Consider the following 22,942-nt stretch of genomic DNA (forward strand, 5'->3'; position numbering starts at 1 on the left):
CAATCAAAATTGGTCCTCAGTCAGGCCCCGCCTTCTCCCTTTCTCGAATCTCGCGCGACAGTCATCTAGCTAGCTAGCTAGCTAGCTAGTTAGTTAACACATCTTTATTAATTTAATTGACCGTTTTGTTCCGAAATTGAAAAATGTAGTTTTCAAAAGACAAAGTTAGACTTCGTAAACGCATTAGTCTATGCGAATTTGTCTTGCGTCTTAATTATTGAAACCCTTAATTTGCCGCCTTTTATTGTAACTACCCTGCTTACGTTAGCTTCCCCTAAGACATTTGCTATTGTTGTTGACTGGGATAGCAAGCTACAGTAACAGCCCAAAATGACTTCAGCCTCTACTAAGGTACGAACAGTCTAAGATCTTAAATAGTGCTTCTCTATTTTACTAGTAACCACAGTGTGAATGCGTCATATGATATGGCCCTAAGCTAATTTAATACTATTACGTTTCCATGTCTCTATTTCTGTGACAGGTGGGAGAAATATTCTCTGCAGCAGGAGCAGCCTTCACCAAGCTGGGTGAGCTTACCATGCAGCTGCATCCAGTAGCTGACTCTAGCCCTGCAGGGTGAGTGTACACTCTCTTTCACTCACTCAAAAACAATATGGGGATTAAGGTCTAGTTATTCCACAATAAGAGTGATGCTGAGACTCCGATTTTCACTTTAAAATATATGTCAAACAAAAACCATGGATTGCTAAGTTAAACATACCATACAACTCTATGCACAAGGACTACTTAACAATTTCCACAGAAAATTTTACAAAAACACATTTACTTGAATAATAGTGAGGATGCAACGTTTGGTAATAGAATGACAGCACAAACCATAAAAAATGTTCTAAAAGTAAATATATTTTTGTTAAAAGTAGTAGTTGTCAGTGGCGACCCGTCATGATTTTTAGGGGGGGGGGCTTGCCTGTTTTGCATGTTATTTTGGCATTAATATGCGTCACATATCAGTTTTGAACAATGTAGAAATATATATTTAGTTAATAAAGCTGCATACAAACATGGTCTCTTTTTTTATTTTCTTGATTAAGGCAGCTCCAAAATGCAGGTGTTTTAGCCTAGCTCAGTCAGTGCTTTCTGTGGTGGTGGGGCAAGCCAGCAGAAAATACAGAGCGTGGCGTCGGGATTGGCTCAGTATTCTGTCACTCATGGGGACTTTACGTCACTGCCATGTGTAAGAGACATTGAAAATTCAAGCCCTTTGGCTACTGTCATAGAAGTGCCCATCCAAGAAGGCTCAAGGTCATTGGCCACAGATAAAATTACATCAAATCATATTATATGTACAGGAGTTTTGATTGGACTGATCATGTCAACATCATACTTTCAAAATCTTAGCTAGCAGTCATCATCATTAATCAAGTCAAATCAAAATCAAATCAAATTAATTTATATAGCCCTTCGTACATCAGCTGATATCTCAAAGTGCTGTACAGAAACCCAGCCTAAACCCCCAAACAGCAAGCAATGGAGATTATAACAGAACATGGCCAAGATGTTCAAATGTTCATAAATGACCAGCATGGTCAAATAATAATAATCACAGGCAGAACAGTTGAAACTGGAACAGCAGCACGGCCAGGTGGACTGGGGACAGCAAGGAGTCATCATGCCAAGTAGTCCTGAGGCATGGTCCTCGGGCTCAGGTCCTCCGAGAGAGAGAAAGAAAGAGAGAATTAGAGAGAGCATACTTAAATTCACACAGGACACAGGATAAGACAGGAGAAGTACTCCAGACATAACAAACTGACCCTAGCCCCCCGACAAACTACTGCAGCATAAATACTGGAGGCTGAGGCAGGAGGGGTCAGGAGACACTGTGGCCCCATCCGATGATACCCCCTGATACCCCCCAGGGCCAAACAGGAATGATATAACCCCACCCACTTTGCCAAAGCACAGCCCCCACACCACTAGAGGGATATCTTCAACCACCAACTTACCATTTTGAGACAAGGCCGAGTATAGCCCACAAAGATATCCGCCACGGCACAACCCAAGGGGGGGCGCCAACCCAGACAGGAAGATCACATCAGTGACTCAACCCACTCAAGTGACGCACCCCTCCTAGGGACGGCATGAAAGAGCACCAGTAAGCCAGTGACTCAGCCCCTGTAATAGGGTTAGAGGCAAAGAATCCCAGTGGAAAGAGGGGAACCAGCCAGGCAGAGACAGCAAGGGCGGTTTGTTGCTCCAGAGCCTTTCCATTCAGCTTCACACTCCCAGGCCAGACTACACTCAATCATATGACCCACTGAAGAGATGAGTCTTCAGTAAAGATTTAAAGGTTGAGACCGAGTTTGCGTCTCTCACATGGGTAGGCAGACCACTCCATAAAAATTGAGCTCTATAGGAGAAAGCCCTGCCTCCAGTTGTTTGCTTAGAAATTCTAGGGACAATTAGGAGGCCTGCGTCTTGTGACCGTAGTGTACGTGTAGGTATGTACAGCAGGACCAAATCAGAGAGACAGGTAGGAGCAAGCCCATGTAATGCTTTGTAGGTTAGCAGTAAAGCCTTGAAATCAGCCCTTGCCTTGACAGGAAGCCAGTGTAGGGAGACTAGCAGTGGAGTAATATGATCCAATTTTTTGGTTCTAGTCAGGATTTTAGCAGCCGTATTAAGCACTAACTGAAGTGTATTTAGTGTTTTATCTGGGTAGCCGGAAAGTGGAGCATTGCAGTAGTCTAACCTAGAAGTAACAAAAGCATGGATACATTTTTCTGCATCATTTTTGGACAGAAAGTTTCTGATTTTTGCAATGTTAAGTAGATGGAAAAAAGCTGTCCTTGAAACAGTCTTGATATGTTCTTCAAAAGAGAGATCAGGGTCCAGAGTAACGCCGAGGTCCTTAGCAGTTTTATTTGAGACGACTGTACAACCATTAAGATTAATTGTCAGATTCAACAAAATATCTCTTTTTCTTGGGACCTAGAACAAGTATCTCTGTTTTGTCCGAGTTTAAAAGTAGAAAGTTTGCAGCCATCCACTTCCTTATGTCTGAAACACAGGCTTCTAGCGAGGGACATTTTGGGGCTTCACCATGTTTCATTGAAATGTACAGCTGTGTGTCATCCACATAGAAGTGAAAGTTAACATTATGTTTTCGAATGACATCCCCAAGAGGTGAAAATATATAGTGAAAACAATAGTGGTTCTTAAACGGAACCTTGAGGAACACCGAAATTTACAGTTGATTTGTCAGAGGACAAACCATTCACAGAGACAAACTGATATCTTTCCGACAGATAAGATCTAAACCAGGCCAGAACTTGTCCGTGTAGACCAATTTGGGTTTCCAATCTCTACAAAAGAATGTGGTGATCGATGGTATCAAAAGCAGCACTAAGGTCTAGGAGCACGAGGACAGATGCAAAGCCTCGGTCTGATGCCATTAAAAGGTAATTTACCACCTTCACAAGTGCAGTCTCAGTGGTATGATGGGGTCTAAAATCAGACTGAAACATTTTCGTATACATTGTTTGTCTTCAGGAAGGCAGTGAGTTGCCGCGCAACAGCCTTTTCTCAAATTTGAGAGGAATGGAAGATTCGATATATGCCGATTTTAGTTTTTTATATTTTCTGGGTCAAGGTTTGGCTTTTTCAAGAGAAGCTTTATTACTGCCACTTTTAGTGAGTTTGGTACCTATCCGGTGGATAGAGAGATGTTTATTATGTTCAACATAGGAGGGCCAAGCACAGGAAGCAGCTCTTTCAGTAGTTTAGTTGGAATAGGGTCCAGTATGCAGCTTGAAGGATTAGAGGCCATGATTATTTTCATCATTGTGTCAAGAGATATAGTACTAAAACACTTGAGTGTCTTTCTTGATTCTAGGTCCTGGCAGAGTTGTGCAGACTCAGGACAACTGAGCTTTGAAGGAATACGCAGATTTAAAGAGGAGTCCGTAATTTGCTTTCTAATAATCATGATATTTTCCTCAAAGAAGTTCATGAATTTATTACTGCTGAAGTGAAAGCCATCCTCTCTTGGGAAATGCTGCTTTTTAGTTAGCTTTGCGACAGTATCAAAAATACATTTCAGATTGTTCTTATTTTCTTCAATTAAGTTGGAAAAATAGGATGATCGAGCAGCAGTAAGGGCTCTTCGATACGGTCTTTCCAAGCTAGTCGGAAGACTTCCAGTTTGGTGTGGCGCCATTTCCGTTCCAATTTTCTGGAAGCTTGCTTCAGAGCTCGGGTATTTTCTGTATACCAGGGAGCTAGTTTCTTATGAGAAATGTTTTAGTTTTTAGGGGTGCAACTGCATCTAGGGTATTGCGCAAGGTTAAATTGAGTTCCTCAGTTAGGTGGTTAACTGATTTTTGTCCTCTGACATCCTTGGGTAGACAGAGGGAGTCTGGAAGGACATCAAGGAATCTTTGTGTTTGTGAATTTATAGCATGACTTTTGATGTTCCTTGGTTGGGGTCTGAGCAGATTATTTGTTGCAATTGCAAATGTAAAAAAATGGTGGTCCGATAGTCCAGGATTATGAGGAAAAACATTAAGATCCACAACATTTATTCCATGGGACAAAACTAGGTCCAGAGTATGACTGTGACAGTTAGTAAGTCCAGAGACATGTTGGACAAAACCCACTGAGTCGATGATGGCTCCGAAAGCCTTTGAGTGGGTCTGTGGACTTTTCCATGTGAATATTAAAGTCACCAAAAATTAGAATATTATCTGCTATGACTACAAGGTCCGATAGGAATTCAGGGAACTCAATGAGGAATGCTGTATATGGCCCGGGAGGCCTGTAAACAGTAGCTATAAAAAGTGATTGAGTAGGCTGCATAGATTTCATGACAGAATTTGCTATCGTAAATGTTAGCAACACCTCCGCCTTTGCGGGATGCACGGGGGATATGGTCACTAGTGTAGCCAGTAGGTGAGGCCTCATTTAACACAATAAATTCATCAAGCTTAAGCCATGTTTCAGTCAGGCCAATCACATCAAGATTATGATCAGTGATTAGTTCATTGACTATAACTGCCTTTTTAAAATAAGGGATCTAACATTAAGTAGCCCTATTTTGAGATGTGAGGTATCACAATCTCTTTCAATAATGACATGAATGGAGGAGGTCTTTATCCTAGTGAGATTGCTAAGGCGAACACCGCCATGTTTAATTTTGTCCAACCTAGGTCGAGGCACAGACACGGTCTCAATGGGGATAGCTGAGCTGACTACACTGACTGTGCTGGTGCTAACAGCCTGCTGCCTGGCCTGCACCCTATTTCTATCTACTGGCAAATCCTTTTTAAACCTTGTCATATGAAGAGAAATTATAAATAAAACGTATCGGTGCTCATCGGCCATTGGACATAAACATTACACAACAAGTTGGAAATCTCATTCAGTGGTTTGGAAGGAATCAGTGACAGTGGCTGTGTGGTGCAAAATCTGAGATTAAGGGGCTCTTTTCCAAATTTAAAATGATAAACAGTCAACATTGGCCATGCTGTCAATGAAGCATAATTTGTGCCACGCTCAAAACAACTCTTAACTTGGTGGACCGCCTCATCAACTGTTCAAGTGAGCCAAGCACAACAATGTGAGTCCAACATTTTTTTGTATGCTGCTTCTTAAATGATGTTATAAACCAGGGATATACACTGCTCAAAAAAAATTAAGGGAACACTTAAACAACACAATGTAACTCCAAGTCAATCACACTTCTGTGACATCAAACTGTCCACTTAGGAAGCAACACTGATTGACAATACATTTCACATGCTGTTGTGCAAATGGAATAGACAACAGGTGGAAATTATAGGCAATTAGCAAGACACCCCCAATAAAGGAGTGGTTCTGGAGGTGGTGACCACAGACCACTTCTCAGTTCCTATGTTTCCTGGCTGATGTTTTGGTCACTTTTGAATGCTGGCGGTGCTTTCACTCTAGTGGTAGCATGAGACGGAGTCTACAACCCACACAAGTGGCTCAGGTAGTGCAGCTCATCCAGGATGGCACATCAATGGGAGCTGTGGCAAGAAGGGTTGCTGTGTCTGTCAGCGTAGTGTCCAGAGCATGGAGGCGCTACCAGGAGACAGGCCAGTACATCAGGAGACGTGGAGGAGGCCATAGGAGGGCAACAACCCAGCAGCAGGACTGCTACCTCTGCCTTTGTGCAAGGAGGAGCAGGAGGAGCACTGCCAGAGCCCTGCAAAATGACCTCCAGCAGGCCACAAATGTGCATGTGTCTGCTAAAACGGTCAGAAACAGACTCCATGAGGGTGGTAATGAGGGCCCGACGTCCACAGGTGGGGGTTGTGCTTACAGCCCAACACCGTGCAGGACGTTTGGCATTTGCCAGAGAACACCAAGATTGGCAAATTCGCCACTGGCGCCCTGTGCTCTTCACAGATGAAAGCAGGTTCACACTGAGCACATGTGACAGACGTGACAGAGTCTGGAGACGCCGTGGAGAACGTTCTGCTGCCTGCAACATCCTCCAGCATGACCGGTTTGGCGGTGGGTCAGTCATGGTGTGGGGTTGCATTTCTTTGGGGGGCCGCACAGCTCTCCATGTGCTCGCCAGAGGTAGCTTGACTGCCATTAGGTACCGAGATGAGATCCTCAGACCCCTTGTGAGACCATATGCTGGTACGGTTGGCCCTGGGTTCCTCCTAATGCAAGACAATGCTAGACCTCATGTGGCTGGAGTGTGTCAGCAGTTCCTGCAAGAGGAAGGCATTGATGCTATGGACTGGCCCGACCGTTCCCCAGACCTGAATCCAATTGAGCACATCATGTCTCGCTCCATCCACCAACGCCACGTTGCACCACAGACTGTCCAGGAGTTGGCGGATGCTTTAGTCCAGGTCTGGGAGGAGATCCCTCAGGAGACCATCCGCCACCTCATCAGGAGCATGCCCAGGCGTTGTAGGGAGGTCATACAGGCACGTGGAGGCCACACACACTACTGAGCCTCATTTTGACTTGTTTTAAGGACATTACATCAAAGTTGGATCAGCCTGTAGTATGGTTATCCACTTTAATTTTGAGTGTGACTCCAAATCCAGACCTCCATGGATTGATAGATTTTATTTCCATTGATAATTTTTGTGATTTTGTTGTCAGCAAATTCAACTATGTAAAGTAAAAAGTATTTAATAAGAATATTTCATTCATTCAGATCTAGGATGTGCTATTTTAGTGTTCCCTTTATTTTTTTGAGCAGTGTATGTATACTGTAGTGCAGGGATATATGTATACTATAGATAAGAAAGTAGTACTAAGTGTATGTTGTGTAGTAAGATGTTTGTAGCCCATGTGCCTCACCCTAATAATTTGGTCTATTTACCCCTCTTAATTTCGACTACTGTTCTGACTGTTCTTCTGTAGCCTATAACCTGTTTTAGAGAAATGTAATAATTGAATATTGTAAGAGCTTTCATTGTCTGCTTATATGCCCCCTTTATTTATCCTACGGTTCTAGCATGGTGTACAGGGAGAGCACTGTAAGAACGGCCCATGTCGTAAATTCTGTTGCTGTACATTTCAAAAGTGCTAAACAAATAGTTATATTGACTAACGTTACGTCCGTTCTAGCTCGCTCATTGTCTTAATCGAAATTACGGATTGCCTTTTATCCACTTGTCGTCCCCTTATGCCATAATTTGTAGATCTCAATTGTCATGAGAAATCACATTTGTTTAAGCAAGTCAGCCATATCAGCTATGTTTTTTTTTAAAGACAGTAAATGAGGCTGAATGAACTGTTTCGCTGCCAGACAAGGCTCCGCTGATAGCCAGGTGTAGCAGTGGTAAGATGTCGGGGCAGCTTTATGTAGGCCCTAACAGTTTGTGGGCACCGTTTGTCACTGTTATAGTGCAATTAATGTATTATTTAGTGTTGTAGTGGCTTTGCTGGTATGTAATTCCACTTAAAAAATTTTTTGCCCCACCAAGATTTACATGCTAAAATCGCCACTGCTAGTTGTGCATAGTTATATGGTTTGTTTAACTTTGCAGTCGTTTGTTTTTGTTTGACATACATTTTAAAGTTGAAAATCTCAACATCACTCTGTTACTGTGGAATTGTCCAGCAATAACAGTAGCAGTGATTATTATTTATTTTTTGTCAGTTTACAAAGATTGCATGGAAAATAGATGCGACAATTTCATTTCCATTTATCTGTCTTGTCAATAAAAACAGCTGGATGTAATGACGTCACACCAAAAACAAACTTTTTCACAATAACCTACAATAACCTACATTGTCGAATCATGTAGTAATCAACAAAAAAGTGTTACCAAATATATTCTTCAAAAGAACCACCCTTTGCCTTGATGACAGCTTGCACACTCTTGGCATTCTCTCAACCAGCGTCATGAGGAATGCTTTTTCCAACCGTCTTGAAGGAGCTCCCACACATGCTGAATGCTTGTTGGCTGCTTTTCCTTCACTTTGCGGTCCAAATCATTCCAAACCATCTCAATTGGGTTGTGGTCGGGTGATCTGATGCGGCACTCCATCAATTTCCTTGGTCAAATAGCCCTTATAAAATCTGGAGGTGGGTTTCGGGTCATTGTCCTGTTGAAAAACAAATGATAGTCCCACTAAGTGCAAACCAGATGGGATGGCGTATCGCTGCAGAATGCTATGGTAGCCTTGCTGGTTAAGTGTGCCTTGAATTCTAAATAAATCAGTGTCACCAGCAAAGCACCATCACACCACCTCCGCCATGCTTCACAGTGGGAACCACCCATGCAGAGATCATCCACTTACCTACTCTGTATCTCACAAAGACACAGCGGTTGGAACCAAAAATCTCAAATTTGGACTCATCAGACCAAAGGACAGATTTCCACCAGTCAAAGCAAGTCTCTTCTTCTTATTGGTGTCCTTTAGTAGTGGTTTCTTTGCAGCAATTAGACCATGAAGGCCTGGTTGACGCAGTCTCCTCTGAACAGTTGATGTTGAGATGTGTCCGTTCCTTGAACTCTGTGAACCATTTATTATGGCTGCAATCTGAGATGCAGTTGACTCTGCAGCAGAGGTAACTCTGGGTCTTCCTTTCCTGTAGTGGTCCTCATTAGAGCCAGTTTCATCATAGCGCTTGGTTTTTGCAACTGCACTTGAAGAAACTTTCAAAGTTCTTGAAATGTTCCGCATTGACTGAATTTTTCTGCATTTTGTTACGTTACAGCCTTATTCTAAAATGGATTAAATACTTTTCCCCCCTCAACAATCTACACAAAATACCACAATGACAAAGCAAAAACAGGTTTTTAGAAATATTTGCATGTTTATGTAAATAAGGCACGTTTTTATTTTTAATGTGTATTCAGACCCTTTGCTATGAGACTTGAGATCTTGAAATTGAGATCAGGTGCATCCTGTTTCCATTGATCATCCTTGATGTTTCTACGACTTGATTGGAGTCCACCTGTGATAAATTCAATTTGGAAAGGCACACACGTCTATATAAGGTCCCTTAGTTGACAGTGCATGTCAGAGCAAAAACCAAGCCATGAGGTCGAATTGTCCGTAGAGCTCCGAGACCTGCTTGCAGTTTGCCAAAGGCCATGTAAAGCACTCAGACCATGAAAAACAAGATTCTCTGGTCTGATGAAAACAAGATTGAACTCTTTGGCCTGAATGCCAAGCGTCACGTCTGGAGGAAACCTGACACCATCCCTACGGTGAAGCATGGTGGTGGCAGCATCATGCTGTGGGGATGTTTTTCAGGGGCAGGGACTGCGAGACTAGTCAGGATTGAGGGTAAGGTTAACGGAGCAAAGTACAGAGCGATCTGTTTGAAGGACCTCAGACTGGGGGCAAAGGTTCACCTTCCAAAAGGACAACAACCCGAAGCACACAGCCAAGACAATGCAAGAGTGGCTTCGGGACAAGTCTCTGAATGTCAGAGTGGCCCAGCCAGAGCCCGGACTTGAACCCAGTCGAACATCTCTGGAGAGACCTGAAAATAACTGTGCAGCGATGCTCTCCATCCAACCTGACAGAGCTTGAGATGATCTGCTGAGAGAATAGGAGAAACTCCCTAAATACAGGTGTGCCAAGCTTGTAGCATCATACCAAAGAAGACTCCAGGCTATAATCGCTGCCAAATGTGCTTCAACAAAGTACTGAGTAAAGGGTCTGAATACATATGCACATTTGATATGTTTTTTTATTTGATAGAAATTAGCCAAAAATTCTAAAAACCAGTTTTTTTTGTTTTGCTTTGTCATTATGGGGTATTGTGTGTAGATTGAGGGGGGACGATTTAATACATTTTAGAATAAGGCTGAAACGTAACAGTGGAAAAAAGTCAAAGGGTCTGAATACCTTCCCGAATGCACAGTATGTTTCACGAGCCCACAAAAGCCAGCATTTATAGAACGCAAGAAGTGACTAATTTGCCATATTCTAATAATTCTCATGTGCCAACATATCTCCACAGTCCCTGCCATGGTAAAACTTGCTGTCCTGTAGATCTGAAATAATTGGATGGTGAAACTTGCATCCAGCCGACCAGAAAAAGAAGGCGAAGCAGTTCAGGCATTCTTGAAAGTCAGGACAATCCTTGTCAAATCAAATCAAACTTTGTCACATGCGCCAAATACAACAAGTGTAGACCTTACTTACAAGCCCTTAACCAACAGTGCAGTTCAAGAAGAGTTAAGAAAATAGTTAGCAAATAAGCTAAAGTAATCCAAAACAAGGCTATATACAGGGGGTACCGGTACTGAGTCAGTGTGCGGGGGTACAGATTAGTCATGGCCAACAGTTTTGAGAATGACACATATTAATTTTCACAAAGTTTGCTGCTTCAGTGACTTTAGATATTTTTGTCAGATGTTACTATGGAATACTGAAGTATAATTACAACCATTTCATAAGTGTCAAAGGCTTTTATTGACAATTGCATGAAATTGATGCAAAGAGTCAATATTTGCAGTGTTGACCCTTCTTTTTCAAGACCTCTGCAATCCGTCCTGGCATGATGTCAATTAATTTCTGGGCCACATCCTGACTGATGGCAGCCCATTCTTGCATAATCAATGCTTGGAGTTGGACAGAATTTGTGGGTTTTTGTTTGTCCACCCACCTCTTGAGGATTGACCACAAGTTCAATGGGATTCAGGTCTGGAGAGTTTCCTGGCCATGGACCAAAATATAATTATTTTTTTTGTTCCCTGAGCTACTTAGTTATCACTTTTGCCTTCTGGTAGGGTGCTCCATTATGCTGGAAAAGGCATTGTTCGTCACCAAACTGTTCCTGGGTGGTTGGGAGAAGTTGCTCTCGGAGGATGTGTTGGTACTATTCTTTATTCATGGCTGTGTTCTTAGGCAAAATTGTGAGTGAGCCCACTCCCTTGGCTGAGATGCAACCCCCACACATGAATGGTCTCAGGATGCTTTACTGTTGGCATGGAGTATATGTAAATTGCCATCATACAAACTGAGGCAGCAGACTTTGTGAAAATGAATGTGTCATTCTCAAAACTTGGCCACGACTTTACATGTAGGTAGGGGTGAAGTGACTATGCATAGATAATAAACAGCGAGTAGCAGCAGTGTAGAAAACAAATGGAGGTGACGTTAATGTAATAGTCCGGTGGCCATTTTGTTTAGCAGTCTTATGGCTTGGGGGTAGAAGCCGTTAAGGAGCCTTTTAGTCCCAGACTTGGCGCTTGCCGGTAACAGAGAAAACAGCCTGACTTGGGTGACTGGAGTCTGACAATTTTATGGGCTTTCCTCTGACGCCGCCTATTATATAGGTCCTGGATTGCAGGAAGCTTGGCCCCAGTGATGTACTGGGCCGTACGCACTACCCTCTGTAGCACCTTACGGTCAGATGCCGAGCAGTTGCCATACCAGGTGGTGATGCAACCAGTCAGGATGCTCTCGATGGTGCAGCTATAGAACCTTTTGAGGATCTGTGGACCCGTGCCAAATCTTTTCAGTCTCCTGAGGGGGTAAAGGTTTTGTCGTGCCCTCTTCATGACTGTCTTGTTGTGTTTCGACCATGATAGATCATTGGTGATGTGGACACCAAGGAACTTGAAACTCTCTACCCGCTCTACTACAGCCCCGTTGATGTTAATGGGGGCCTGTTCGGCCAGCCTTTTCCTGTAGTCCACGATCAGCTCCTTTGTCTTGTTCACCTTGAGGTAGAGATTGTTGTCCTGGCACCACACTGCCAGTTCTCTGACCTCCTTATATGCTGTCTCATTGTTGTCGGTGATCAGGCCTACCACTGTTGATATCAGCAAACTTAATGATGGTGTTGGAGTCATGTTTGGCCACGCAGTCGTGGGTGAACAGGGAGTACAGGTGGGGACTAAGTGCACACCCCTGAGGGGCCCCAGTGTTGAGGATCAGCTTGGTAGACGTGTTGTTTCCTACCCTTACCACCTGGGTGCAGCCCGTCAGGAAGTCCAGGATCCAGATCCAGAGGGAGCTGTTTAGTCCCAGGGTCCTTAGCTTAGTGATGAGCTTTGTGTGCACTATGGTGTTGAACGCTGAGCTGCAGTCAATGAACAGCATTCTCACATAGGTGTTCCTTTTGTCCAGGTGTGAAAGGGCAGTGTGGAGTTCGATTGAGATTGTGTCATCTGTGGATCTGTTGGGGCGGTATGCGAATTTGAGTGGGTCTAGGGTATCCGGGAGGATGCTGTTGATGTGAACCATGACCAGCCTTTCTAAGCACTTCATGGCTACCGACGTGAGTGCTACGGGGTGGTAATCATTTAGGCAGGTTACCTTCGCTTCCTTTGGCACAGGGACTATGGTGGTCTGCTTGAAACATGTAGGTATTACAGACTCAGTCAGGGGGAGGTTGAAAATGTCAGTGACGACACTTTCCAGTTGGTCCGCACATGCTTTGAGTACACGTCCTGGTAATCCATCTAGCCCCGGGGCTTTGAATGTTGACTTGTTTAAAGGTCTTGCTCACATCGGCTACCGAGAGCGTTATCACACAGTCATACAGAACAGCTGGTGCCCTTGTGCATGCTTCAGTGTTGCTTGCCTCGAAGCGAGCATAAAAGGAATTTAGCTCGTCTGGTAGGCTCGCGTCACTGGGCAGCTCCCGTCTGGGTTTCCCTTTTGTAGTCCGTAATAGTTTAAGTCCTACAAAGAAACAATTGTATCTGCCGTTTCCATTACGCACGGCAATGTTTTTTTGGGGGTGATAAATCTGGGTCAATGGAAACCTTCCTACTGACTCTTCTCCTTTCTTCTTCCCATTACTATACCCCTCTCCCCAGAGCCAAATGGACAGAGACGGAGGTCGAGATGCTGCGGTCAGCTGTGCGGCGCTTCGGTGATGATCTGAACAGTATAAGCTCTGTGATTAAGGAGCGCACTGTGTAAGGACCCTTCTGTCCCCTCTTTCTTGCAATCCATGTTTATTCTATCCTGCCACACTTTCAATCTTTCTTTCTTTCTCATCATACTGCACCCACTCTTACAATCTTTCATCCATTGATCTGGTATCTTTACTGCATTTTTTCTAAAGAAGACATCTGGTGGGGTTGACTTCAACTCCTGACATCTCTGTTGGCAAATTACCTTGTTTACCATTATACATCATATGTTTAAACCTGTATGAAAATCACATAACCAATCTGTTGCCTCCTCTGTTTTATGCAGAGCCCAGATAAAGACAACAGTGAAGAGGAAACTGTATGAGGACAGCAGGGTGCCCCTCTCCTCTGACTCCCCCAAAAAGATCACCAAGAAGACTACAGTCATCATGGCAGCCGCACTAGCACCCGTGGCCCCCACTGTCATTGCAGTGCCCACCTCACAGGTTGTCGTGACTACAGGGCTGCAGAGCCCCTCTATGCCCGCTGCCATCAAGAAACAGAAAACAGCAGGTAAGTGGAATGATACAGGCCTTTATGTCATGGGACAGGGATTGTAATGAATATGGCTTGTATACTGATTTTAGTTTGTCTTTTGACTATGGATGAAAATCGAATAAAGACATTTCTTTTGAAATATGCTAACACTATTCGAATCAATACTTGTGATGCGTTTACCGCAAACATTGGCTGACTTGAATGTATGTGCAAGTTTACTAACATGTTTCCCTGTCTGTGTGTAGATGTGACGCTCAGTGCTCTGAATGACTCTGATGTGAACAGTGACTTGGTGGACATTGAGGGACTGGGAGATAGTTCCAACACCAAGAAGCTCAACTTTGATCAAGGTGAATGATAATATCTGCTCCATCACTGGCTCTCAATCAACATGGTTCACATTGTGGCATTATGCCAAAGTCCAAGGTATTTAGCTGAATAGTGTCTTCATCAGTTCTGTCTTAAATCTATGTGGCTCATCTTGTTTTCCCAGAAAGCCTCAACCTGGACTCCAGCCTAATCATGAACTCCAGTGACCTGCCCCTCCTGTCTCGCTGACCTCTAACCCACTGTACCATTGGGTTGGAAACACTCAGTCCCTATATCACCAGAGAGCAGACTACAGTTAGTATCTTTGTTACAGAGCATTTTTGGACACATTTAAGCAGATGTGTATTTTTATGAACAGACCCCTCTCCCCATCATGTACCTCTCTATTCAGTCATTTCTACTGAGGAACCCTTCTATTTGGCTGTTTCTCACAAACCTAGTTTGTGATGTATAGCTTTTTTGTATTGTAACATTTATTTGCTCTGCTAATTTTCAAAGTAGTGTATTGCAGCTACATATGCTGTTCATGATCTCCAGAGAGAAATGGTGTTTCAGTGCAGATGTCCATCGTGTAACGTAGAGTGAGTGTACATGTTGTCTACCACTGGTTGATATTTATAAATGCAAGACACCAGCTATCCAGCTATTACTGGTATTTCATTTTGTTCACAATGGTTGTGCATGACATGATTCCTCTTATGTTGATGTGTAGTAAAATGTTAATCTCTTTTGTGTCTGTTTCACTGGGCTCGAAGAATGTGATAGAGGGTAGTGGTTCAGACTGCCATCTAGTGGCTGTTATAAAAAAAGATAGCAGAAATGTACAGGTGACCAAATCAAATTATCTATGTAAACAAAGGAAAGTCCACAGGTTTTCTAAAATAGTGACTTTTTATCATGATATTTATTTATATATATAATACAATATTTAAAAGGTGTACATTCTCACTTTCTTGTGCTTACAGTTCCATAAAAATACAATCTTCTCTTTATGTAGAGACTTGTCAAAGCTATTTACAGTTTGAAAATACTTGTCTGAATGTTCTGGCAATGTGCTTTAATTCCCTTTCTCACCTCTTCTCTCTCTTATTCTATTGTCAGTAAAAAATAAAATAAAAAGGGTAAAAGGAGCCCTCTGACATGTCATATTTGGAAAACAATCATTAAGATTGTGGCTGTTCACTTTAAAAAAAGTGATATTCTGTATAATGACAACAGCAACAATAATGAAAAGGAAATAATAAAATAATCAGTAAATGGCAATACAAGTGTGTTTAACTGACCTCGCAACAACCAGCTGGTCTCCTTGTTGAAGTATTGCAATTGAGACAGCCAGACGTGGCTTCTGTTTGTCTCCTAGATATGTCACCTTGGTCAGACCCAGGCTTATCTCCTACAGGCAGTGGTCTCATGACAGGACACTGGGAAACACTGCTGATAAGGCATGCAAACCCTGTGGGTCAACTACAATGAACATCAACAGATTATTTAAATATTTTATATTTGGCTTCAGATCATGTCCAAATGTATTTATTTCCCTCTAGTTTATCTTCTGCAACAAGGATGGGATTGGTGAAACTACCATTGAATGTTAGTGCCATTTGATTGCAAGTTTTACTTGTAGGTTAACCGCAGATTAAAATGGAGTTAGCTATATCACAGATCAGCATTTTCTGTGGATGTTCATGTCATTTGACTCAGTATGCATTTACAGGATATCTCCCCATAATTAGGAAAGAGTATCAAATACATGTGTCTGAAAGCTAGTCTGTCTGTACAATGAGTATGAAAAGGTAATCATTTGGCTTTGGCAACGTGAGTTGATCATCTACACTAGGATCTCAATCATACACCTTGGCGAGAAATGGAGCTGTGATGCTGGTTGTCAATCTAAACAATGTATGCAGTCAAAATATAACTACAGTCTTGAGAATAAGTGAACATGAATATAACTTGAACTGGAGGTTTTTATTTCCCTCCAAATTCACTGATTGTCACTAAGGAAAAACAAAATTCCTTCATCTAAAATCAGTGGTTAAGATCAGCAGATGACCCTCAACCCTTGCTGACCCAAGCACTTCTCTGAGACAGGACAGAGAGAGTAACCTGATGAGAAATGAGCAAATGAAGCAAAATATACAAAGCAACAGCATGTCTTAAAATCAGGATATGATCCCATTCGTGTAACAGCCATATTAATAATGTGAAACTAATACTGTGCAAAATTGTGAAATTGGAAGTAGAAGGTCTACAAAAAGGAGACATTTGCTGTAAAACTCAGCTCTGGAAAGGGTATTTGAATTAAGAGTATTACAGTTACTGTCGATAACATTCTGTTTTTGTATAAGACACTGCAGCTTATATAGACTATATATTTCACAAGTCAAAAGGTCTGGAGGTCACATAGTCAGTTAAAAACCACATAACTTTCCCATAAATTACATCAACCCAAACAGCATGATATGCCCTTGATGTCACTTATGTTATCTATCTACCAGGGTACTGAGCATGTATAACCATACCACTTTACAGAATTTGAATAAGACCGGTCAGCAATGTAATCCATGGGAAAAATGTATGTTAACACCCCACAGACTACCTCTGTTAAAGTACTCATATAGAAAAAGGGTAATATCACGCTCTACCCAGAGGACTGAGATCCCCAGTCCTGGTCCTTTCTATCTAACTAAAGAACACACACACACACACACACACACACCTGTCAAGAGGTGATTCCTTCGTCAAGTAAATGTGTTGTAAAATATTCAGGTGAAATTGTTCAAAGTAGTCCTTGTGCATAGAGTTGTATGGTGTTTGACATAGTTTTTTCTATTTAAAATGTGAGTCTGTAGCTAGGTTTCCATCCAATTGGCAACAGATTATCATTTGAATATTCTAAAATACGGTGGTGGTTTCCACCAAACTGACCGATAATAATCGGTGTGTGATGACAGTGCACACAAAACATACTTTTTCGCTTAAGTTTTCACTCTACCAATACTTTGGTCACAAACAGTTGTGTTAAATAGCAAATGTGCCTACTCTGGTCTTGGCACCTGCGCTCTAGCCAATACAATGCAGGTTGCCTAGTCTACATGATGAGATTATTATGGATAAGAGCCAGAATATTTTTATTTGTCAAAATGGCAGTCAAGTATCGATCATCATGTCACCAGAATAAGACTCTCGATATTTATTACAAAGGAGCATTGTGCACTTTCCCCACCCTGTGAAGTTCATAACTTATTTCATCTGTAGGCTAATAAACTGCATTGTTTCCCTGAGTTGTAGTGGGAGGACAACATGTCATCGTGTGACTCCAAGTTTACTTCGATATGATGGTTATTTTATCAATATTAGAGCATAAAGCCATTTCTCGCATAATCTATTTTACAGACAAAAAGATCCCATCATGTCGAATTAACAAATTATCTGTCGGCATTTAGGAAATTGTACTGAAACTTCCTGTTACCATCACAGCTGTCATAAAAAAATTGTTTTATACAATATGACTTTACTGGCATAAAAACTGTGGATGGAAACATGGTTTGTGTCACTCTGATACAGTGGAATTGCTCTGTCATGTCAATGACAGATTTGTGCTAAAATTTGAGTTACCAGTATCCACGCAGAACAATCATTAGGATTGGGCCCTTAAGGACCAGGATTGGGAGGGTCCTCTGGGCAGAGCTTTGCTTGGGGATTCTATATTTACAGTACAAACCCCCACAGCCAGAGAAAGTGAGGGGCCATAAAGGCAGCCCCGGTTATATCCTCGTATTCACATGACAATACACTATTCACATATACACCGGCCCGGCAGTCCGCTGTGGTGACTTAATGTCTCATGTTTGAGAGCTAACTTCTGGACTATCAAAGAATACTGGACCATTGGGTCCCGTTCAGTGGGATATAACGTTCCCTCACCGTTACCCCTGAACACAACTTCAGACAAGGCCTTTTCTTGACTATTGGAAGACTATTGGAAGTCATTCTGTTTTACAGTACCAGTGACACCTCTGGATATGAGAAAAAGAAAATCCCAACAAGGAAATTTACAACCATAGTTGACATTGGTTATCACGACACAACCCACATGTCAACTACAGTGAAAAGTGAGTCCAGAAGTTAGTCAAATTATTTTCTTTGTTCTTTCCCATTGTCATCACAATCTCTTCACCCTGACACTACCTTACAATGCGCTGGTCACCAACTTCCTTTAGCAGGGCATTTCCTGCAACCTTTTGATTAACAAAGCACGGGTGCCAGTCTTTGTATAACATCTAGATATTATCTTGATTACAAATCCAGATCGGATTACTTCAGGAGCCAAGGAATATGTTTCCCCAAGGCTCTGATGGTTTGAGAGAGGAGTGCTCCCTGATAGGCAGATTGCGTAGAAACTAAGGTTCTGATAGGCTTACTGAGTTGATTCCCAGGCTCTGTAGGTGGACTGGGTGGGTGGGGCTGTGTTGAGAGGGATCCAGGGCCCTGACAGGCTGACTGTAGTCCTGGTCTATGATAGGCTCCTAGTGTTGGGGTGTCTAGATGTTGGGCTGGTAAGAGGGGGGAGGAGACAGGGACAGTGGACTACCCTGGGGAATGGCATCACACACAGACACACCACCTGTAGGAGAGTCTGCTGATGCCTGGGACACACTGGGGGAGGTGGAAAGAAGGAAATATAGAAAGAGGTTAACAGAGATGCAGCTAGCACCATATTTGCAAGAGTGTGTTTGTGTGCGTATGTTTCTAGTTCTCACCTGACTGTGTAACTAGTCCGGTGAGCAGGTTCTGTTACCCCGGCAACAAACAGCTTCTTGGGCGGGCCATCAGACTCCACACCTCCTACATGGCAGAACAACAGGATGGAGGAGAGGACACAGACAAACACACACACCAAGACTGAGCAAAGTAAGCACTATTCTTGAAGCACCGTTCTTACCTTTCCTTTTCAGTGGAGTCAGGGCAGGCCATCTCACAGTAGAACTGACTGTAGGCCTGGTGGGGGACACATTTTGTGTTAAGATGGTGTGGACACAGTGTCAGTCCACAATCATAGGATGGCAATGAATCTGCACTCAATTTAGTTTGCCATACAGCGTGGAACTCAACTTACCCCCTAAACCTTCGGGTTGGACTAGGGGACGAATTGGGTGTGACACCACTGTCCTGTGAATGGAATCCCTGTGAAAGACAGCGGACCAAGATAAATAAATAAAATGGTCAGAAGCCTCTTTATCCATCTATTTATTAATCATTCATTCATTACACCTCAGTCCATGCTTTGGTATGACAAAGCACTACAGTCACATGCAGAACACAGAGGGAGTACTCACCCCTGATGAATGGTCATGCCAGTGACTGACAGGAGGAGGGACCAGGTTGGAAGCACTACAGCAAGAGAGAGAGAAAACATAGTAGTGTGTATGTATGTGCATTTGTACAGCGTTTTACTACCATACCTTAGTCTCTGAAGACTCCCCCTGAGTGTCATCTCCATATTCTCAACCTGGAACAAAAATAAAAACTTCCAGTCAGTGGTCATACACCACACATACTACAGCATGCTGCACACACTCTGAAACACCAATGTGAGCAGTCACATAAGATAACCTCACACAGAACTGTACTAACACACAGGCTAATGCATAAGCAAACACTCAAACCAGCATCATTACTCAGAGGCAGGCATTTGCACAAATATCCCTAACCTTGTCCTCACCTGCCTTTTGTGGTCTGGTCTCTCACCACCCAATGAGAAAGGGGACAAGGGGACGGCCTGTGGAAACAAGACTGAATGTATTATTGTCGGCCTCCTCTTGACGGAGTAACTGACAGAATACTGAATGATAACAGACAGGCGACCAGAGACAGACAGAAATACATGGAGATTGAGAGATCAGAAAACACTGAAGGCATTTCAACACCAACTTAGTCAGACACACACACACACACACACACACACACACACTCACCCGATAAGGGCAACTGGGATTCACAGAGACACTGCTCCGCCGATACCGGACTGAACTAGTTGGACTGAACACTGTCATACCATCACTGTTACACGGAGGGAAACAAACAATACAATAAAACTCAGTCATTCCAAAGCAGACATGAAAAACAAAATGACATACAGTTGCATTCACTCAAAGAGAATATCAATTTCACTGACCTGACACTTGTGATCATGGGGGCGCTGTTCGATCTACGAAGGGCCCCTCCTCCGCTCCCGGTAGTTGCGCCTGCGCACTGGTCCACTTCCATTCGTTCCATTTGTTGAAATCCCCGGCCTCTAGCCTAGCAGCGCGAGCTGTCGGCCTAACAGGGTTCACAGGCGGCGTACGGTCCTAATCTAGCTCGGTGAAAGCCCGACCTGCAGGCCACACACAAAGCTTTCGATCCAATTCAGAGCCGCTAAAATCAGCGGGAAATGTACTTGGTGTCTTCCTTCTATCTCATTTTGTTAAATGAAGTCAGACTTTTGACTCCAGTTACTGCAAGCGACTATTCGTAGCTAGCTAACCTTATAATAAAACACCCAGAAACCCAATTCATATGGTTGCACAAAGGCTAAACAAACAACGCATTGAAAAACACGAAACTAGCGAGATATATCCCTTACAATAAATGTTAACGTAAATTAGGTTAGCAGGCCAGCTGGAGACGTGACTTTTTAAGATTAGCTAGCTGGGTAGCTAGCAACTCCAACTGTTGGCTAGCAGCTAACCAGTCAGTCAGAATAAAACGGCACTGTCCTCAGCAACAATATAACCTTTGGTTTTGGGTCGTTGAAGTGGTGCATCCTCCGGTTAAGTTGTTAATTGCGCAATCGACCAAATCTCCCAACATTTGAACTATATCGAAATATAACTAATTGAAAGATTTTACACCATAGTCCTCCAACAACTAGAGGTAGTTCGTCATCTGTGATTACAGCGCCTCTCCTTGGCTAGATAGAATATTGCGCGAAGGAGATTCATCGCAACATGAGAAGGCTGGAGTGCTGCATGAGGACATTGTCTACTCCTCTGACGAGAGGGAGGGAGATGTTCTGTGAATGAATACAGAGTTCAAAGATGTGTGAGGGTGTCAGATTAAGCAATGTGCAGTGTCAGAGGACATACAATATTGTATGTAGACCAGATGAAAGGGAGGTTCATTAACCTACCCTCCTTATGGATTGGCCAATTATCACAGGACACTCCCCCTAAAGTCCAGTCTTAGTTGGCTGGTGATCACACAAATAAAGTTAAACACAAACAATAAATAGACCACACTGTTCACAATAACTGTGATTAAACTTTAAGACCCTGCCTTTTGTGAGTCAAAAGGGTCTGGTGGGGGTGATTTTAGGGTGGATCTGCCCTCTCTGCAAGCCCACTTCCCCCGGTCTGCCATGTGGAGAGCCCACGCTGGCTCACGTCAGAGGAGTATGTGGGAATCATCTCGGATGCCATCAAGATGAGTAAGAACGTGTGTCTGGGCCGCCATTTCTTCCAGCTGCAGGGAGAGGGCATGGGGACCAAGATGGATGGGGCCGCGAGGATCATCGACGTGTGGCCCCTCAACCTGCTGCAGCCGAGCAGCACGTCTGCAGCCTCCGTGGACGTGTGCAGTCTCTTCCTGCTGCAGATGGCGTGTGTTCTCAACATGGCCAGCAGCTGGTGCCATGCAAGAATGAGGAAATTCCTGTGTGTGGAGGCAGAGTCCAGCGACCAGGATTGGGTGGTTAAAGAGGAGACCTACCGGGAGCTGTTGAGGAAGCTGAGGATCAGGGCCTCCATCAAGATAGTGCCCTGGGACTCTGTGGTGCAGCTCTACGGACAGAAACAGACACAGGACCCAGAGCTGGAGGGCCTGACGAAGCCGGCCCAGGCCCTTTCAGAGGACTTCCAGTCTGCAGTCAACAGGATGCTGATGGAGCACAGTGCTGAGGCTGCTGTCCGCTTCCTGTATTTACCACGCCCCCCTGCTCACTCCAGCCAATCACACACATATCTCAGTCAGCTGGAAGCTGTGACTTATGGTTTAGGCCCAACCCTCTTGATTCAGGGTCTCACCCCAGTCACGTGCACTGAGCTTTGAGTGTGTCACTCTGTGTTTATGGGATCAAAATGTCATGTAATTAACTTCATCCTGAACATGATAGAAAGGGCAGTCTAAATGTTTACAATATGAGCTACTTTACATAACATACTTTTTAGTTAGAGAATAAACACAGGCACACTACACAACGGGACCTATAAGTATAGCTCTGTTCCCTGGGCATGTAGTTTCACATTTTGTATTGTAACTCATTGACACATCCACTCATTTCTCAAATGAACACATTCAACACCTAGTCAGTCACAGTGGTACCTACCTACTTTCTGTAATATATTTATTTGTTAACTGTCATTTAATGGAGTACTTGTCTCATGCCTTTGTGTTGGTTGGGTAATAATATAAATACATTTATGCTGTGCCTGATATAGCAGATGTAGTTTTCATAAAAAACCTCCGCTCTGGAATTGACCGTGTGGCCAGAGAGTGACACTGATTCAGTGTGAGTGAATGTTACATGTCAGTAGATCAAATGGTCTGTTCTGTGGCACAGGACCAAAGAAGAATCATATGATAGGTTGAATGGTGATGGAGGGAAAATGGATTCTGAAATACAGAAAGGGCAACATATGCTAACTACCTATGGAAACTAGAATTTTGTGTTCCTTGTGTTCTTTTATTTGTTATTTGATGATGGTACAATCGCTTTCCATTGATCCCTT

General features: G+C 43.2%; 2 protein-coding genes across 2 annotated transcripts; one reads left to right on the forward strand and one right to left on the reverse strand.

Annotated features, from left to right (window-relative positions):
- The first annotated feature begins 21 nt into the window (after positions 1–21).
- On the forward strand, positions 22–14,899 carry LOC112228612 (chromatin complexes subunit BAP18). The gene is made up of 6 exons (XM_024394079.2): positions 22–351; positions 482–576; positions 13,245–13,346; positions 13,630–13,856; positions 14,087–14,191; positions 14,335–14,899. The coding sequence occupies exons 1-6, from the start codon at positions 331–333 to the stop codon at positions 14,397–14,399; spliced, it is 615 nt and encodes a 204-aa protein (XP_024249847.1). The 5' UTR covers positions 22–330; the 3' UTR covers positions 14,400–14,899.
- A 157-nt stretch (positions 14,900–15,056) lies between these two features.
- On the reverse strand, positions 15,057–21,306 carry LOC112228611 (P2R1A-PPP2R2A-interacting phosphatase regulator 1). Its single transcript, XM_024394078.2, has 9 exons — positions 20,350–21,306; positions 20,150–20,234; positions 19,897–19,953; positions 19,637–19,683; positions 19,511–19,565; positions 19,291–19,358; positions 19,117–19,172; positions 18,935–19,019; positions 15,057–18,830 (listed from the first exon to the last, which is right to left on the reverse strand). The coding sequence occupies exons 1-9, from the start codon at positions 20,448–20,450 to the stop codon at positions 18,716–18,718; spliced, it is 669 nt and encodes a 222-aa protein (XP_024249846.1). The 5' UTR covers positions 20,451–21,306; the 3' UTR covers positions 15,057–18,715.
- Positions 21,307–22,942: the final 1,636 nt, after the last annotated feature.

Source organism: Oncorhynchus tshawytscha, linkage group LG30 (assembly GCF_018296145.1).
Source record: "Oncorhynchus tshawytscha isolate Ot180627B linkage group LG30, Otsh_v2.0, whole genome shotgun sequence".
Lineage (NCBI taxonomy): Eukaryota > Metazoa > Chordata > Actinopteri > Salmoniformes > Salmonidae > Oncorhynchus > Oncorhynchus tshawytscha.

Bases quoted from the DNA above. Each gene is read 5' to 3' on its own strand.
- LOC112228612 (XM_024394079.2), top strand. From the start codon at position 331: ATGACTTCAGCCTCTACTAAG. The intron at 352-481 runs GTACGAACAGTC...TTTCTGTGACAG, and splicing joins TGACTTCAGCCTCTACTAAG to GTGGGAGAAATATTCTCTGC. The intron at 13,347-13,629 runs GTAAGGACCCTT...TGTTTTATGCAG, and splicing joins GTGATTAAGGAGCGCACTGT to AGCCCAGATAAAGACAACAG.
- LOC112228611 (XM_024394078.2), bottom strand. From the start codon at position 20,450: ATGGAACGAATGGAAGTGGACCAGTGCGCAGGCGCAACTACCGGGAGC. The intron at 19,173-19,290 runs GTAAGTTGAGTT...GTCCCCCACCAG, and splicing joins CCAACCCGAAGGTTTAGGGG to GCCTACAGTCAGTTCTACTG. The intron at 19,020-19,116 runs GTAAGAACGGTG...TCTGCCATGTAG, and splicing joins GACTCCACTGAAAAGGAAAG to GAGGTGTGGAGTCTGATGGC.